At 34.7% G+C, this 17,881-nt stretch overlaps 1 protein-coding gene across 2 annotated transcripts in view; it reads left to right on the plus strand.

The window, feature by feature from the left end:
• UBR2 (ubiquitin protein ligase E3 component n-recognin 2) overlaps positions 1-16,796 on the plus strand; it is a 58,560-nt gene extending 41,764 nt beyond the window's left edge. For both annotated transcript variants that reach the window (XM_067293124.1, XM_067293123.1), the window contains exons 31-47: positions 683-776; positions 2,374-2,535; positions 4,442-4,539; positions 4,761-4,833; positions 5,647-5,795; positions 5,890-5,945; positions 6,343-6,439; positions 7,662-7,729; positions 7,983-8,118; positions 8,724-8,814; positions 9,317-9,447; positions 10,960-11,068; positions 11,300-11,356; positions 13,304-13,381; positions 13,669-13,839; positions 14,583-14,684; positions 15,421-16,796. In XM_067293124.1, coding sequence (XP_067149225.1) covers positions 683-776; positions 2,374-2,535; positions 4,442-4,539; positions 4,761-4,833; positions 5,647-5,795; positions 5,890-5,945; positions 6,343-6,439; positions 7,662-7,729; positions 7,983-8,118; positions 8,724-8,814; positions 9,317-9,447; positions 10,960-11,068; positions 11,300-11,356; positions 13,304-13,381; positions 13,669-13,839; positions 14,583-14,684; positions 15,421-15,562 — 1,814 coding nt within the window. In that variant the 3' untranslated portion in view covers positions 15,563-16,796. The remainder of the gene's footprint in view (positions 1-682; positions 777-2,373; positions 2,536-4,441; positions 4,540-4,760; positions 4,834-5,646; positions 5,796-5,889; positions 5,946-6,342; positions 6,440-7,661; positions 7,730-7,982; positions 8,119-8,723; positions 8,815-9,316; positions 9,448-10,959; positions 11,069-11,299; positions 11,357-13,303; positions 13,382-13,668; positions 13,840-14,582; positions 14,685-15,420) is intronic.
• The last annotated feature ends 1,085 nt before the right edge of the window (positions 16,797-17,881 follow it).

Raw genomic sequence — 17,881 nt, forward strand, 5'->3', positions numbered from 1 at the left:
AAAACTTTCAACAGCCATTTATGGGAAATTATTTATAACTATCAAAAAACCCATCAAGTTTGGAAGCTCATATTCTTAAACTACTCACATAACATTATAAGTAGGGAAAGCATTCGTGTACTGCTGTAAGAGCACAAGATGTATCTTTGCTTCTTCTCAGCCATATCATTTGAAATGGCTCTTAGCCATAATAAACAGAACAAAACAACCGCCCCCCCCCCCCCAAAACTTGGATTTAAGATAATTGTTTCTGAAATGGCTCACGTCTTGATACAATGCCATTAATAATGCCATTAATATGTAAATACATAGAAAATATTGCACTGAATCATTTTGCACTCTGATATTGAAGATTAATGTTGTTAGCCTCATTTTTAGTGGTGCTGAACAACCAAAACTGCAGGTAAATCTTGGTGACCAGTGCCAGGGCTCAGCACCTTCAAATACTTAATTTGAAGTCTAAATATAGAGCACATACTCAATACAGAATGACATAGTATTTTTTACACAACAGAAAAAGTTGTTATGCATTAGCAATATGATTTATGTCTCATCGAATGAATAATACTTCTGTGGTACATTAAAGATTTTAATAATGCATGTAAATGCAGCAGTGTTTATCTGCAATTAAGTCTTTTGATAAATAAATGCTTATTCCAAAGTGAATTTTTTTTTTATACAGAAAAATATGACCCATTATTCATGCACCCAGATCTGTCATGTGGAACACACACGGGTAGCTGCGGACATATTATGCATGCCCATTGTTGGCAAAGGTAAAAAAGCTGTATTTAGGTTTTCAATACAAATAGCATGTCAGCCATCAGTGTGCCCAATAACACTAATTCTAAATGCAGAATTAGTACCACCTAATAAATTTTAAAAGGAATGTAATGAAACAGTGAAAGCAGTTTTCTGGGTTAAAAGAAAACTAGAAGTCAGTTATAATAAAGCATATTACAAACACTTAAAATAAGTTTGATTTACTATCTCTCATCTTGATGAAAAGAATCTGAGGCCACTCATGGCAATTCTCATTCCCTTTGGATATTTATCCATATGTGTAGTCTGTGGTGCGTGTATTTCTGAGCACTGAAGCTCACATTTTGTTTGTTTTTAGCAGTCCAGTAATAGACATGTTTCTGCTCCTTCTTGGGCTCTCTGCTGAATTGCACTCTTCAGTTCTGCCATCCCCTTTGGCTTGAACTAGAAACATCTGCTACCTACTTCAGCCTTACTTATCTTTGACATAAAGTAAATTTTAAGCCCTTGATCTTAGTTTTTTATAAGTCTTTCAGTTATTTTCATTATGTATAGGTGGGGCTTTGTTTTGTTTTTAAGGTGCTCTGTGATCTGTGGTGTTTGTGTGGCAAATGCAAACTATTCAAGCCTCTGGCTTTGGCTAAACCTTTGCTTTGGTCCTCAGCGTAGCTTCTAAGATGCCTGGCTTATGCGTGAAGGCTAATATGTGTTACACTTCCTAGGGGCATGTAGACAAATTCTTCATTTCCTAGGCTGGGAAGGAGTGTGAAGTCAGGCTTCAGGTTTGCCTTCTGGGTAAATTGATGGTGATGTCCAGTAGTGTAAGAGCATAAGCCTGTTGGGAGCACCCAGAGCAGCCTGGGCGGAAGTCCAGAAGTTCTGTGGCCATAAGTGCGCAGTGATCCTGAGCAGGTCTCAGTTGCAATCTCTGATACCACTGCTCGCTTAAGATGTGACATTCGCTGTCTTGTTACGTAGCAGATGTACAGCCCTGTGTGGTTACTACTGACTCCTGGAAGTATCCTTAGATGCCTGTATTCGCAGAGACCACTTTTGGGTGGTCATCATCTGGCATGCTCTAAACCATCCCAGAGGTTTCTAAAACAGCAGTTACATTTAGCAAAGCAGTGAATTCAATTCCTTTTCATACGAGATTCAGAGATCAACGAGCAGTTGTTCTGTTCTTGCTCAGTTGTGGTCTGTAATGGAATATGCACAGGGATTAAAAAAAAAAAAAAAAAAGCTCAGGGCATCTCCCTTTAAATTTCAGTTTTACATAAAATTTTAGTGTTTTTAAATCCTTCAACATTCTCTCTACCACCTTTCCCAATTTATTTTCCTAAATTGAGATTGCTAAAGTTCAGACTTAAATGTGATTTTTGACAACCCAACGAACTTTTATCACTGATAGATTTGGACTGACAAAAACTGGGGGTAGCCAGCAATTAGTCATACTTGATCAGTCAGAAGGTAGGTCTTTTTTCCTACAGACAATTTTCTTATGTAGATCTGGGAAAAGACAATACAGTGCCTTCAGGAGTATTCATGAATTTATGTTTTAAAATGATGTTTTAATAACATGTCATTAATATCTTGCTTTTTTTCTTAAAGATATTTTGATGCTGTCCAAGCGAAAGAACAACGAAGACAACAAAGATTACGAGTACACACAAGTTATGATGTAGAAAATGGTGAATTCCTTTGCCCACTTTGTGAATGTTTAAGCAACACTGTTATTCCGCTGCTTCCTCCACCAAGAGTTTTATTCAACAGGTCTGTATGCTTTATAAACACCCTCAATAAATGTAAAAAAATAAAAATAAAAAAAATCTAGGCTATCCTTATGTACATTTGTTGTTTTGAATATCAGAATAATCCTCAAAATTAGGCTCCACATCAGAGTTGTTCTTAATGAGAACTACATCTATGGGTTACTTTGTTGTATCAGCTTGTGTGCTTGGGAAATGGGTATTTTAAATTAATTTGAAGAGCTTTATTGCAAGTGAAACTGTTATAGGAATCAAACACCATAAATTGCAAATTTACAGTCTTTCATTGTTATAGCAATTGCTATGATGTTGGACTGTTTATAAACAAAAACAAAACACAACCTCAACCCCCTTTCCCCCCCCCCAAAAAAAAAACAAAACAAAACACCAAAACCAAAGGCTATTCATGATCTCAGGAACAGCAAACTCTTCTTTATTTTTTTTGCCTTTTCAAAATGTTTACTGTTTTCTGTTTTAATAATCTGAAATGGATTGCCTCCCTGCTTCTTTTAGTTTATGTGACTTCCTCAGCTGTTCTATAATTTCAAATATAGAGTGTGAACAGTAAAAGGATAGTAAAATGTAGGACCTGCAGGAAAAAGCCTTAAGATAGAGAAATGTGCAAACAGGAGAGAAGAAGCCTTTTGAGAAATAAAACATGGAATGCCTGTGAAGTGACTCATAGGAAGAAAGAAGAAAGAAAAGTAAATGTGAAAAGAATACAAAAAAAGGAGGACAGTTTAGAGGAAAGAACGCAGGGATTCCTCCTGTGGAGTAGATTGACAAATGACTGTTACGGCATCAGTGGAGACAAAAATTTGGAGGTTGGCTCTACTTTTAAAAATAAGTACTTGCGTTTTGTAGTTTCTTGATCCCATTAAATAAGGTTTTTGCTTTCCAGTTTGCTTTGTATGATAGTTCTTTGTAGCGTTTGTTTTATGCAATATATTTGTTGGTTTATATAATTAATTTCTGTTATCTATACTTGCATAAAATAGGTTCAAGACTTCACAAAAAAGTTCTGGAGTATAGCAAACACAAATCTGTAACCAGTATGTTGGTTTGGTTTGTAGTGTAGACTAGTGCACCAGTGGTGCACATGAGCACTGCTATTTTTTAAATGAGAAAACATAAATATTTACCAGATTAAAAGATCAAGTGTCACGTTACAGACATTTACTAATGCCAGCACAAATTCCATTGAACTTAAACTGTGTTACAAGGATTAAGTTTTTGCTGTTGGATGTTCGTATTTCCTCATGATAATTGCATATCAGCCAATAAAAAGCTTTGTTAATATATCTTTTATAGAGAAAATAACTAAATTCACTTGTAGGCTAAGAAGAGACGAAGAAATTATAGTTCAAAAAATGTTTTAAAAGTGAAGTATGTTTAAAAAAAATTATCTCACAATTTATAAGCTTTTAGCTTCTGTTAGTTATGAGAAGAACAATAATTTGTGTGGATGTATTACTACTCTAAGGGGAGAATAAACAAATTCTGTCACTCGGTAGAGCCATTTAATTGATAGTGGTCCGAGTAGTCCATAAACCAGTGGAACATTGTGTCGATCAACAGATAAGTAGATTTTCATGAGAGAAGTTCCTGAAGTTATAAGCCAAAGGATCTTGCAGCAGATTAGTAGTCACTTTACTTTCTTTATGGTATGTGATGGTTATAACTACATTTCACCTTTAGGAGCAAGAAACTAGACTTAGTGTCTCTGAAGGTGCCTTAGATTCTTTCTGTCATACTTCTATAGTCTTTCTGCACCCTTTCTTCTACTACGCACTGTCATTTGCCTATAGTTAGACAAGAGGTGTTACTAAATTATACAGATTTAATTTTTATAATTTCTGTATCATAATTGGTTTTTAAATAATGAATGTATTCTGTTTGTTTTTGGACAGGTTAGACTTTTCAGGTCAACCAAACCTAGCTCACTGGATCAGAACAGTATGCCAGCAAATAAAAGCACTATATTTACTTAGAGATGAAGACTGTGCAAGTAAGTCGAAAGAACTGTCTGTATCTGTCTGTGAAAATGTAAAAACCTTCCTGAAACAGACCCAGTATTATGTTTCTACCACAGTGGAGTTCAGAGATGATGGCAAAAGTGGTGAGAATAACTTGGGATTTCAGTTTCTAGTGCTCTAAGCCTGCAACTTTCTATAATGTAAAAATTACATATAAGTGAATAATCAGTGTGCCTTATTCTTGTTTATATAGGTAACTCTGGTAGTTCAGAAAAAATGGATGAGCTGCAATTACCTGAAGGATTTAGACCCGATTTCCAACCGAAGTATGTTTTTGTATCTTAATAAATCATGAAAATTTATCATCAAACTATAACATTTAAATGTTACTTTTGTGCTATATTATTTCAATAATTAAGGCAAAATATGAATTTTAATTTAATTAGAAAAGCCAATTCTATTATTGTGATAGTATTGAAAACTAACCCATAAATAGTAAATAATGCGATAGAATTTCAGGGGTAGATATGATTCATTGGTGTGCTGAGAAGACCCTTTTGTTATTTAAATAAACATCTATGTCATGATTAAGCTTTTTCCCCTCTTATTTGTAACTGAATTAAGGATTCACAGTTATAGCTCAGCACTAAAAGTACATTAAGAAAGAGTGTGAAATTGAGATTATATTATATGTAACTTCAGTTGTTATGGCATGTTTCTGTTTGTGTCTACCCCTACTTCACTTGAATAAAAAGTAATAAAAGTAATAAAATTAATTGCGTAGTACTGGCAGATGTGTCAACTGCACACAAAAACCCAGGACACCTATCCCAGTTAATGACAATTTTTGCTGTCAATCACATGCAATTCTTTTAGTTTTAACCATATTATCTTTGTGGGCTGGATATTCTTAATGCTAACAAATGGGACCAGTTCCAATCCAATAATAAAAATAATAATTGTGAGAGTATCTGGCACAGAAAAGAGGTTATTGAATAGTAGATTCAAAGTAAGATACTGAAGTTCTCACTTAAAATTTACAAATCGGAGCATTCAGGTATGGGGCACATGCTCGTCTCTAAAAGTACTAGTCTGACAGCGAGAGAAATAATGAATTAGTAATATTTTCTTTGCTTCAGGAATCCTTATTCTGAGAGCATTAAAGAAATGTTGACAACTTTTGGTACAGCAACATATAAAGTGGGTTTGAAGGTTCATCCAAATGAAGAAGATCCACGTGTACCTATAATGTGCTGGGGAAGCTGTGCTTATACAATACAGACAATAGGTAAAAATGTATTCATTTTGCTCCTTTATGTTGGTTTTCAGACTTTAGTTCAATTAACAGCGCTGAAATGTCTTTGTTTTTTTGTCTTCTCCAGAACGAATTTTAGCTGATGAAGATAAACCCTTATTTGGCCACTTACCTTGCCGACAGGTGAGGATCAGGTAGCAGTTACTCTCTGAGTCAGTGCAACAAGAAGGAATTCTACTTCTTTAATGCAGGATGTCTGTTTTAAACCGTATTTATTTGGCAGTTCTCTTTGTTGAATCCCACTATTTAGCCAACCGGTATCTGATTTTAATCAATCTATTTAAAAATCAAATACATGCATGGTTTAGTAAGGCCAGGGTTTCTCATGGTAACAATCAAAATAAGACTAAAAGGAACTTATATATTTGCACAAGCATAAGTATCTTTGTCACATATTACAGACACTCTGTCTGCTCCCATAAACTGTGCAACAAAGGAGCGTGAATAGAGTGACATAAGGGAAAAAGACCTTTTCATGTTGAAGGACGTATTTAACTGTGGCATGTCTCTGTTTTTAAAGGATGACTGCCTTACATCATTAACAAGATTTGCGGCGGCTCATTGGACAGTTTCATCTCTTTCAGCAGTACAGGGTCACTTTTGTACTCTCTTAGCATGTAAGTTCGCTACCTTATTCTATTTTTTTCTGAAGATACAGACATAGAAATGTAATTATGGAAAAGTTGTTACAGTCCTCATAACACAAAGATCATATAGATGTATGGAAGATATAGAAGTTTAAACTAAAAGACCAAAAGCTGGTACTTTTACCTGTGTAGTTGTACATATTTCATTGCAATGTGGAAAAACATCATTTCTTTTAGTCTGCAGTTCCAAGATAAATTTCAAGAGAAGCATGGATATTTTGCTGTGAAGGATATCTGTTGATTCTTCCTGGCATTTGTATTCCTGCTTTTAGACAAGTATGTAGGGCAGAGGAGAAGGGAACATGGTCCTTCATGAAAGAAAAATAATATCTTGCAACTTTAAAAGGGAGGAAATTGTTTAAAATAGTATTGGAAGAAAATGGGGTATTTACAGAGGTCTGTAATGTGTCTGCAACCTTCTCTATCCTTCAAAGGTATGATCTATGATAATCCAAGACTGATTGTGTAACTACTAAAGCAGTGTTTTTAAACTTGGCAGCTTAATGCATATAGCTACATTGTGAAACTATTCTCATAGCTTCCAATGAAAAACTTCTATTGTAAATCAAATTTCATTGCTTGGAGTAAGGATGTTTGTGACTGTTCTTGGATGTTTTAAATACATGGTAACATTTTCAAGATTTTTTTATTTATATTCGCATTTAAATGGAGGTGCTTGGAATTTATGAAGAGTGTGTGAAGTTCTGAACTTACTAGTGATGCATTTTTGAGTCCAAGTACGTGAGGCAAATTCAGGGAGTAAAGAGAATTGCAAAAGTTTCCTTTGAATGGCTGCACAACAAACAACAGTTAGTCAGTCATGACTGGAGCTTTTTTGTGGGTCAGAATTTGGAAAATGATTTCATTTTTGTCTTGTCTTTATTCTGCTGCAAACATAAGCAATAAAAGAAAGACACTATTGGAGCAGTGAAAGGCAGTGCTTACTTTGCTGTACATTATTTTAGTTTTGCTTCATTTCAGTACAATATACTCAAGTAGGGCAAGAGTCTTTTCCAGTAATGTTGAACAGCTCTCAAATTCACACATTTCTGGCCAAAAATTTCACATTTTTATATTAAGTATTATAAGCATATTAGCCAAGGAAATGGCTCTCATTTTGTAACTGAAATACATTAAAATCTTTTCATGTATAAATATTTAATTGATTGTTTTTTCTCTTTAAAATGTTCAGCACTGGTGCCTAATGAAAAAAATGGAAATCTTCCTTGCATACTTGATATTGATATGTTTCACTTGTTGGTAAGTTTTCCATAATATATGTTAATATTGTTTTGATCCCATATGCACTCTGTCAAATGTTTAATAGCAAACTTTCTGTTTAACTCTGGGTTGGGAACAACTATCATTCTGTTAAATCGTAGCTGGCTAGCTACTTTCAGAATTAGCCCTATCTAGTATCCTGCTTAAAAGGGCATAGCTGCAGCATTAACAGAGAAAATGGGGAGATTCAAAAGGAAAAGGAATACACTTGCTTCCTTGTTTTCTTTTACAGGTAAACTTGGTGCTCTCTTACCCTGCCATACATTGTCAGGATTTTTCAGGGGTTAGTCTTGGCACTGGAGATCTTCACTTGTTTCATCTTGTCACTATGGCGCACATAATACAAATTTTATTTACCTCATCAACAGGTAACTTTCTAACACTTTCTTTCAGTTTTTATTGAAATGATTACTCAAATCTGTGCTTGGAAAACTCTATGGTGCTATTGGTAAATATATGCAGTTTACACTGGCAAAATAAAATTGTTGGTGTTCCTTTCTTTCAGTCCTCAGAAACTACTGTTAAATTATATTCATGAAAGTTCACTCTGTCATTATTTTTTGCACTGGAGGGTTTTTGTGGCATAGCTAGTCACAAATCCTAGCTTTCTAGCTAATATAGATGTACCTGTAAATATTTACTGCAAAAAGTTGGCTTATGCTTTGCATGATGAACAGGTTGTAGTTAATGAAGAGAACTGGTGTATCTTCTGGCGAGAGGAACTGGATAAACTGTAGCATGACAAAAGCAAAAAGACCCCAAGCAAGCAAACCAGTGCCTCACTGGAGCTGATAGTAGCATATATGCACCACATAAGATGTGCAGCAGAATAGCTTTTTCCAGTATGCTGTACCATAGCCTGAGTTTTCTGATGGAATATCTCACTTAGTTTTGGCCTTTTTCTCAAAACTGGAAAAATTACATTCTTGCTGTATAAACTGTAGAAGTAACTTATTATTCCTTTACTCCTCAGAAGAGAATGGCATGGATCAAGAAAACACTAGCAGTGAAGAAGAAGTAGCTGTGCTTACACTGTATAAATTTCTTTGCCAGTGTACAGGAAGGTAAAATGACAATGTTCAGATAATATTTTATAATATATTTTTCCCTCCTGGACTTGACACTAACTGCAAACAGAATTCTATATACTAATGGCATCAAAGCTTAAATTTTTAACTCTGTTAACTCCTGCGTCTTGTTCCTTACCCACTGCTTCTAGATAGCCTTTCTAGTGACTGATCCTATAACTTCCTCTGAGCCCAACAGTGGAACAGTGTTTTTCAGTCAGTTTGCAGATGTGCATGAATCTGGAATTGGTGGTATCTGAGTTCTGAGCACTTTTTAGGATGTAAAATGTCTATGCAAAAATTTTCCTTAGTTTATTGTCAAAGTTTGATATGTTTTTATAAATCTCTAATTCAGTGTTTTTCTTAGTTTTGAGGTAAACACTTAATGCTTGTTTCAGCTAAGCTGTTCAGTATGAAATATGATTGAAGATTCATTACATATAGCTCTCAAGCTGAAACCATTAGATAAAATCAAAGTTTTTCATTATCACTTTTTAAGTGCCTTGAAAGAAATTTCCTCGGGCTGGCACCTGTGGAAGAATCTAAAAGCTGGAATCATGCCTTTCCTGAGATGTTCTGCTTTGTTTTTTCATTACTTAAATGGAGTCCCAGCACCCTCAGAAGTTGAAGGTACTGCCTGCTTATCGGTATTTGTGCTAACTCAGCTTTTGAAAAGACACAAAGATAGATTGACAAAATAAATTGTGTTTAAAGTCTATTTTATGAGGAAGCTGAATTGAATGAATGTTGAATTGTTATCACTGCAGAATTGCACCTGCATAATTAAAAAAAAAAAAAAAGGCAAAAAAAGTTTGTTTTAAAAAGAAATGTTTTTTGATGTGAAGGCCAAACACAGGTTTTTATTGTCCTAGATTACTTAAGACACAAATTGATGTTTTTCTGTTAAGAGAAGTAAAATTTTGATTATATCAAATCTCCTGTTGATTACTGTTTTGAAATGAGCCCTGCTTTTGTTTGCATGGATTTCTTTGAAATCAGAATTGAGCTAATGTTTAAAATCTCCAAATACACAAATGCTACGTTCTGCTGTAAATAGTAAGTGTTAGTAACTTCTTTTACTGTGCTCCACATATGGTTTATGCAGTGCCTGAATGTAAATGTGGAGATTTTAATCGTAACTAAAACATCACATAAGTAGACTTACACTGCTTCAGACTTCCCATTTTAAAACCAAGTACGACACTTTGCTGAGCTGATATTAAAACAGTCCTTTTTTTCCTTGTCATAGGGTATCTTTATGATCAGTGGTCAGTGGGGCTTTAGAGAGTTGGTTGCGGGAGCATAAGAGGAAGACTTTGCTTCACTGTTGTGATGCCCGAACCCCAGGGGCTTGGTTTGCCCTGCGGGTCCCCTCCCTGGGGGATGTCCTCACTGTGGCTGTAAGGCCAAGGTGGCATGGGGGGGTCTTGCTTTCCCTTTGCTCTCCCCCAGACCCACTGACCCCACAGCTGCCCTCTATTGCTCTTCTCTAGGGTTTTAGGGAGAGGGTGGCAAGAAGGGGTCACTGTTGACCAGGGGAGGGAGGTGGGGGGGGGGCGCAGCTTTCTTTTTAATTTTCTTCACTCCATTATTCTGGAGCAAAAGAGTCTGTGCCACAGAAGAGGCATTGGGACTCCTTGTCCTCGAAGGTGGGAGCAGAGGCCCAGGATCAAACCAGTAGACTGGCATCATGGATAAGGCAATATGGAAGTTGACTGATCGTGTCTCTGAGTTTGTTATGGGCTACAAAGGGCGCGAAGTAGCCATTTAATTGACAACACTAAAAGAAAGACATACTGAGCTGTAAAGGCCATTGAACTCTGCTGTGCTTCTTCTGTGACTAGGCTTGAAGAATGCTTCAAGGGGGAGTTTGAAGCAACTTGTTTGCCACTGCCTGCAGTTCTCCAGCACATGCAGTCTGGTGCCTTTACCAGCACTCTTTCATAACACAGTTTGGGTGGGGGGGAATACAGTTAAAAGAAATACAAGAAAAAAAGAAAAAGGGGAATTGAAAGGATGGTTGTCCCATTTAGGGCTGCATTTCATTTACTGTAGAGTGTCGTTTAATAAATGAAAGAGTTATACTTTATTGTACAAGTATAGTATAAATAAGAACTATACTTTTTTTTCCTTTATTTACAGTAAGTGGAACAAACCAGTTTGAACATTTATGTAGCTATCTTTCCTTGCCAAACAACCTCACTTGCCTTTTTCAAGAAAATAGTGAAATTATGAACACATTAATAGAAAGGTAAGGCAGGTTTTTATGTTTAGTTTAAGTAAAACTAATCTACCCTAGATAATATTACAGGTATTTTTCCAGGAGTGCGTATATGGAAGTGAATGATAAATTTTGAAAAGTGTCCGAGAAAAGATATTTTGAAATAAATTAAGTATTGAGTAGATGTACCTAAGAATTTTTACATGTTTGTCTTGGGAAAGTGTTATCTGTTGAAGCTAAAATCCCATTTCTTTCTTGCAGTTGGTGTAGTAACAATGAAGTAAAAAGATACCTGGAAGGCAAGAGACATGCTATCAGGTAAACGTGGAGAAATTCTAAGCAGGGAAGAGGGGGAAACTTTAATGTTGCAGTTTTCTCTGAATACTTTTTTCTGAAAGATGTTTACAGAAACCTAGTATCAGTTATATTTTACTGAATGGCAAAGGCACTTTAGGGAGATAAGTGAAGAGCTTTTGGAATTCTGTAAGGAAAGTGAAATATTGCTTAGATTTTAAAGTCAAAGTGGACCATTACAGTTTTATTTAGGGTGATCTGCAGTAATCAAAGGCCATAATATTTCTTCTTATAATTCTCATCATAGATTTGTACCTTCTGATTCAAGGAGGTATGTCTTTGCTGAAAGAGGTATATAATCTTTGTTTAAGAATATCAGGCACTGAAGGACTTTTTTAAATTAAATTTTTAAAGAATCCACATTCTTCAGAGAAATCAACTTTGTGTCAATTACTGGGAGAATAAAATGTGCTTTTCAAACATGTTTCTGCTAAACAATTAGTTTGAATTCAGAATGCATTTTATGTATAGTGGGCTTAGAGAAGAGTTTGGGGTTTTCTTTTTTTTCTTTGAGGGCTGGGTGAAAGTAGTGGTAATCCATTATCTAAATAATTTTAAACAAAAATAAGGTTCACAGTGTTGTTGTAAAAAGTTACCGCTGCATTTTAATCTTGTTAAATACATAAAGTCAGCCTTTCAACATTGTACGTGCCATAAGACTGAGTGACAAAAATAAAAATGAATCACTTCATCTGTTAAATACTAGACTATTACAGAATATCTTATACATTTAGAATAATCTGATTGCATAATTGATTTCCTGTTGTGTGTGTTAGGATTTTTGTACATCTGTTCCTTTTGCTGATTCTTAACCATCTTCCAGAGATTAACTTTTTCTAACTGTTGGTGATTTTTTTTTTTTCCACCCAGCATGTTCTAATACGTTGCTTCTATTACAGACCTCTATTTATATTTCACAGTCTAATTCATGTTATTCCTAGAGGTAAAGATTATTAAAATTTATAGTCTATAGCATCTGCAAAAGAATTAACTTGACATCAGAATCATTATTTCTAAGTAATACAAGTATTTGGTATTAAATATGTACTTTTCATGACGTGTATATTTTATTCAGTATAAAAGTTGCCTGAGCTAGAGTTGTACTGTCTTCCATTAGGTATTAGGGATATCATTTTGCTTTACGTTTTCCAGCTAGGGGATCAGAACAAATACTAAATTAAACACGTAGTGATTTCGTCATGAGGTGTTGCTAAAAGCATATGTATGACGTGTTGTTCTGACTTTCTGCCTGTGTTTATTCTCCAAAATTCATAACAAATGCAACATAATGTAAGACAAACTTGGGGTACACTAGTTGAGAGATGTTGTGGATTCCTTTTGTAATTTTTATCAAACATATTTGCCAGTATTTTACTGTGTGGATAGCGGAGAAGAGGAAAATTTAAAAAGCTTCCCCCACCCCTCCGTGCCCTGCCAGGTGAATAGTGCTTGAACATATCAACTCTACCTATCAACAACAATTCTCTCCTTTTAAAAAGATCGGCTTCTTGGCTTGTATGATTCAGACAACTAGTATGTACAGGCTAAAATTTCTTCACAGTTTTATCTTTGAATTTACACTGGTCCGAATATTTCCAGTAGGCTCACTAATAAATACTAGAAAATAACAAATATTAGCAAATAATCAATACCAAAGTGTTTTAATTCATGGTTAATGTATGAACGTTTAGGGCCCAGTGTATCACAGTAATTTTATATCTAGTTTATTACAGCTGTGGAGTCTTATATTGCTGTTGGATGAAAATGATGAAAGATATCAAAGCTTAAATTTAAAGTGTTAATTATTCACAGATGCTGTTTGGATGACACTTAGGAAAATATGAATGAGTTTGAAATCAGTGTGTATTATTTGTTGAACTTTGAATAGTTAATTTGATTGTTTCATTCTAGCTATGCAAGAGAATCCAACAAATTAATAGACCTTCCGGGTGACTACAGCTGTCTCATTAATCAAGCATCTAATTTCTCGTAAGTTGTATGCAATTATAATGAAGACCCCTAAAGCCTTTTGTTGCTTCTGATGAACTGGAAAATCCCCTAGCCTAAAACCCTCACAAAGACTGTTTATAGACTCATGGAGTTAATGGCACGTATTGATTGTCATCTCTTTTAGCAAAAAATTCTGTGTGTTTCAGTGAAACAGAGACTGCAGGGGTCTCTAACTCTGACTGTATAAATTTTCAAAAATGCTTTTGAATCTGCTTACGGTTTAGAGAGTATACATACAATGGAATTTCTTTTTTGCTTAACAAAAGGTGTCCAAAATCAGGTGGTGATAAAAGCAGAGCCCCAACATTGTGCCTTGTGTGTGGGACCATGCTATGTTCTCAGAGTTACTGTTGTCAAACTGAATTGGAAGGAGAAGATGTTGGAGCCTGTACTGCACATACATACACTTGTGGTTCCGGAGTGGGCATATTCCTTAGGTAAGGAACTGAATATCTCTAGTTATATTGCTAAGGTAGATAGTGTGTGTGGACGTGAAATGGTTCATTCCATAAATGTGATTGTAGGGGTCTTTTTATGAAGAAAGCTATACTTGTAAATGATTTGTTAATAAGAGGGTTGCTTGAGGAAGATAAATGCATTCTGGTTTTTATACTTCAGTATATTTCGACCTTGTTTCTCTGAAGAGAAGATATCACAGAAAATTCAAATCTCATTTTAAAGAGGGTATGTTTTCTATGTGTGCTATTTATTTCCACTGAAGTATTACAAAACAATGAAGGTAAATTCCTTGATAGCTTTTTCTTTGAAAACATGAGAATTTTAGTTGTCTTCCTGCAGACTTAATCCACAACTATCTCAGAAGTGTCGGATCATAATGTTGCAGTAATTCTCTCATAGGTCTTGTTATATGTATGCAAGGAGAGGTAGATGATGCTTTTGCCTTGGCAAAGATAAGTGAAAAGTGAAATTGTATTTTCTTGTGGTTGTGTGGGGTAATTTACACAGATTGCAAATAATATAGGATGTGTGAAACTGCATTGTTTTTAACTGGTATTAATTAGAGAGTAAGGTCTTTAATTCAAAAAAGTACACTTAAAAATCTGTATGTGCATATTATACAGAGTGAAGGTAGTTGAAATGGAACAACAGCATCCATGAAAGCATGAGAAACTATTCACTTAAAATCAATAGCTAAAACATTCTCTGTGTGTCTGTCTAGAGTGCGAGAATGTCAGGTGCTATTTTTAGCTGGAAAAACAAAGGGCTGCTTTTATCCTCCTCCTTATCTTGATGACTATGGAGAGACAGACCAGGGACTCAGGTAAATATTTGAAGTATAAATATATATTAAAGACAGTCTTAAAAGCTAGTAAAATAAATGCTATATGTTACTTTAAGTGATATAAGCAATATTTTGATATTGCTGTTGTCTAATATCTTCAAACATTTTAATGCTAATATGTATTTTTATGTTAAAAACATGTAATGGAAGATCTCTTCCTGGTTATAAAGAGTTGTTCTGAAGTGTGAAACCTTAAATATTTTTGTCATCTGTGAATTTTCATAGAAAATACTGCAGAAAATCATGTTTGTATCGAGTGTATTTATTTGTATCATTGTCTGTTTTAATTTAATATCAAGTGAAGATACTGTGAGATGATTTTATTTAACGTGGTTGTTCTGTATCTGAATTTCTGTCTTTGTTTTCTGCGAGAGAATAGTCTGAGGACTTTGATATTGTAAATACTTACTAGTTTGAAATTTGTCAAAAGCGTACAGTATAAGTTGGTTCAGCATGGAAGGATTTCTGAAGTCCTATATTCAGACTTTGGTGAACCGCACATGAGCCTCCCAAAGGCTGTAGGGGACCCCTGAGCAGTAAGGGAGGGGAAACACCAGGCGGCACCCCAAAAATGTACTAATTAAAACGTTGTTTGTTGATTTGGCACAAGAAGAGAACAGTGTTAAAGGGTTATCTAAGTATTTTGTGTAGCTTTGGACTGTGTGTACTGGTTGCCGTGTTTTATCATTTCTGATAAGTGTTATCTCCTTTTCAGACGTGGGAATCCCTTACACCTGTGCAAAGAGCGATTTAAAAAGATTCAAAAACTCTGGCAGCAGCACAGTATCACAGAGGAAATTGGACATGCACAAGAAGCAAATCAAACTCTAGTTGGCATTGACTGGCAGCATTTATAATAATCATCTGCTGAAGACTGGAACTTTATTAAGATTTTTTGTAACTCAGTAAGCTTTCCAAAGGAGGGATTAGAAAAAGGTCTGAGAAAATAAAACAAACCCGGTCCTTTTATTTAATCTTTGTTTTACAATGTATTTCATAAAGATACCAGTTAACAATAACCAAGTAAATTTCTTTCTATGTAAGCGAGTTTTATTAGTCATATAATTTGCACTGTGCTTCCTTCACAGAAACCTCTTGGGTTATAAACCTGGGCAAATGAACTTGAGTTTCTGATACAAAAGAATGACTCTTTTTGGAAGTCTGACTATGATTTTTCTTACAAACTACAAGAGAAAAAGACTGCTGAAACAGAAACTAGATAGAGCACAATTATGGATTGTGTTTTGCCCTTTGCTAGTAATCTGAGCCGTTTTATTTATTATTCTGCATTTTAATACTTAAGCTGTGTGTACATGCAATGGAATGAAGTAAGGAAGCAAATAATGTAGCAAATGGATGTATCTGTCTGCATCAGTGGGTAATTCACTCTTACACTCGGTGTATCTGAAATGATTTTGTCATTTGTACTCTTGCAGCTTTCTTGCTTCCAGTTATTTTTTTTTCTTACTAAAAGCCTAACACTAGCTTTATGAGTAAATGAAATTAATTTAAAGCTTTCTCCAGAGCATTGCACTCCTTAGAATTATGTAGCTTATAATTTGAATTTAGCCAGGAAACCCTTTCACTTTCAATTATGTGATTGGTTGGTATTAAGGGGTTGACATTGTGCTTTAGAAGATATTTTAAGGTAATGACAATGCATAAAATGTCAGATGAAAGCTCATTTTGTGTTAATTTGTAGAAGCACAGAGGATATTTTCTTCATTTTTGTTAACAGTCAACTTTTAAGGTGCAAATCCCCTCTCCTTTTTGTTGCAGACAAACTGGTTTCCTCTGGCTTTAAAGAGCCACAATCACACTACCCAAATTTTGAATCTCTTAATTTTTTTTTCTGTTGTACCGTCAAGTATATTTACTTTTTGGCTTGATTTAAAGCTCTGTAAAGATGTTTGCATATAGTATATTTTATAAATATATTCTATAACCGCAGATTTGCACTTGATATGAGGGTGCCTGAAGGCAGTGAGTTTTCTAGTTGTATGTAATTAGACCGCCAAGGTGTCTCTAAAAAGTGACATGATGTTTATTGAGTTAAAAAAATAAAATAAAATCCATTACCTTTATCTCTCCTATCTTCTGACAAAGTAGTAATATCTTAATTTACATAGTTCTGTTTCTTTAATAGTCTGTGATTCTTTTAGTTAAGTCTTACTTTCGGACTTCATCTTCAGCCCAGAAAAGCAATCCCTTTATTGTCTGCTGTGTCTTCAGTTACACTTGGTCTGACTGGATTGTTTGTATTTTTACAGATTTAATGCTTCAGGTAAATTTTGTATATTCATGGTGTACAGGACAATTTTTCAAACACTCAGTAACAGTATTGAGTGAAGATGTGAAATATGAAATAAAGAAACTTGGCCAATTTTGATTCCCCTTTCTTAAAAACAGTATTATACAGACTACTTTTGTCTCTACCAAATGTTGTAGATCTAATCATTTATATATTGCTGTCACTTTTTATGAAGAGACCTGCAGAAGTTGCAGGGTAAAAACCAGGCACTAATGCATCATCTCTGCCTTCTCCTACTTAACTTAGATTGGTATATCAACAATTTACTGTGCATGGTACTTGAAAATCCTCTCTTTTGTGATATTACTGCTCCTTTAAACAGAAACTTAAGCTGTATGCCACAGTTTCACATAATGTATAATTGCATTGAAAATTTCCATTTTCCTGTGAGCATATTAAAACATAGTTGATTAACGATATTGACAGATTTTTCTGTGCAAAGCAAAATTTGCAAAGCAAAATTTGATGGCAAGAAGACTTTTTCTTTGGGATCAGAGTCGGAGATTGTGAGGTTGAGTAGGTTGATAATTATGACTGCAAATAATTACAAAGTTCACAATTTATCATTTTTGTAAGTTTAGTCATTCTTTATTCAGACTTTTATGATTTGTTTTGCATGTGTTAATTGTAGAAATGATTATATATAACATTTCAGTATCAGGGAAATAATATCTGTAATAAATTGGCTATAACTTTAATATTGTGAATTATGTGTACAATCTGGAATGTGTTTGGGGGGGAAAAAAAAATCCGCAAAATTGCCAAACCAGAAACCATTAACAACAGAAAACAAAAAAGCTGAAAGCATCAAATAAATGCTTTTGCTGTTGACATTAAGTACTTTTTTAAACTTTATTTTTAGAGT

The sequence above is a fragment of the Apteryx mantelli genome, chromosome 3, assembly GCF_036417845.1.
Source record: "Apteryx mantelli isolate bAptMan1 chromosome 3, bAptMan1.hap1, whole genome shotgun sequence".
Lineage (NCBI taxonomy): Eukaryota > Metazoa > Chordata > Aves > Apterygiformes > Apterygidae > Apteryx > Apteryx mantelli.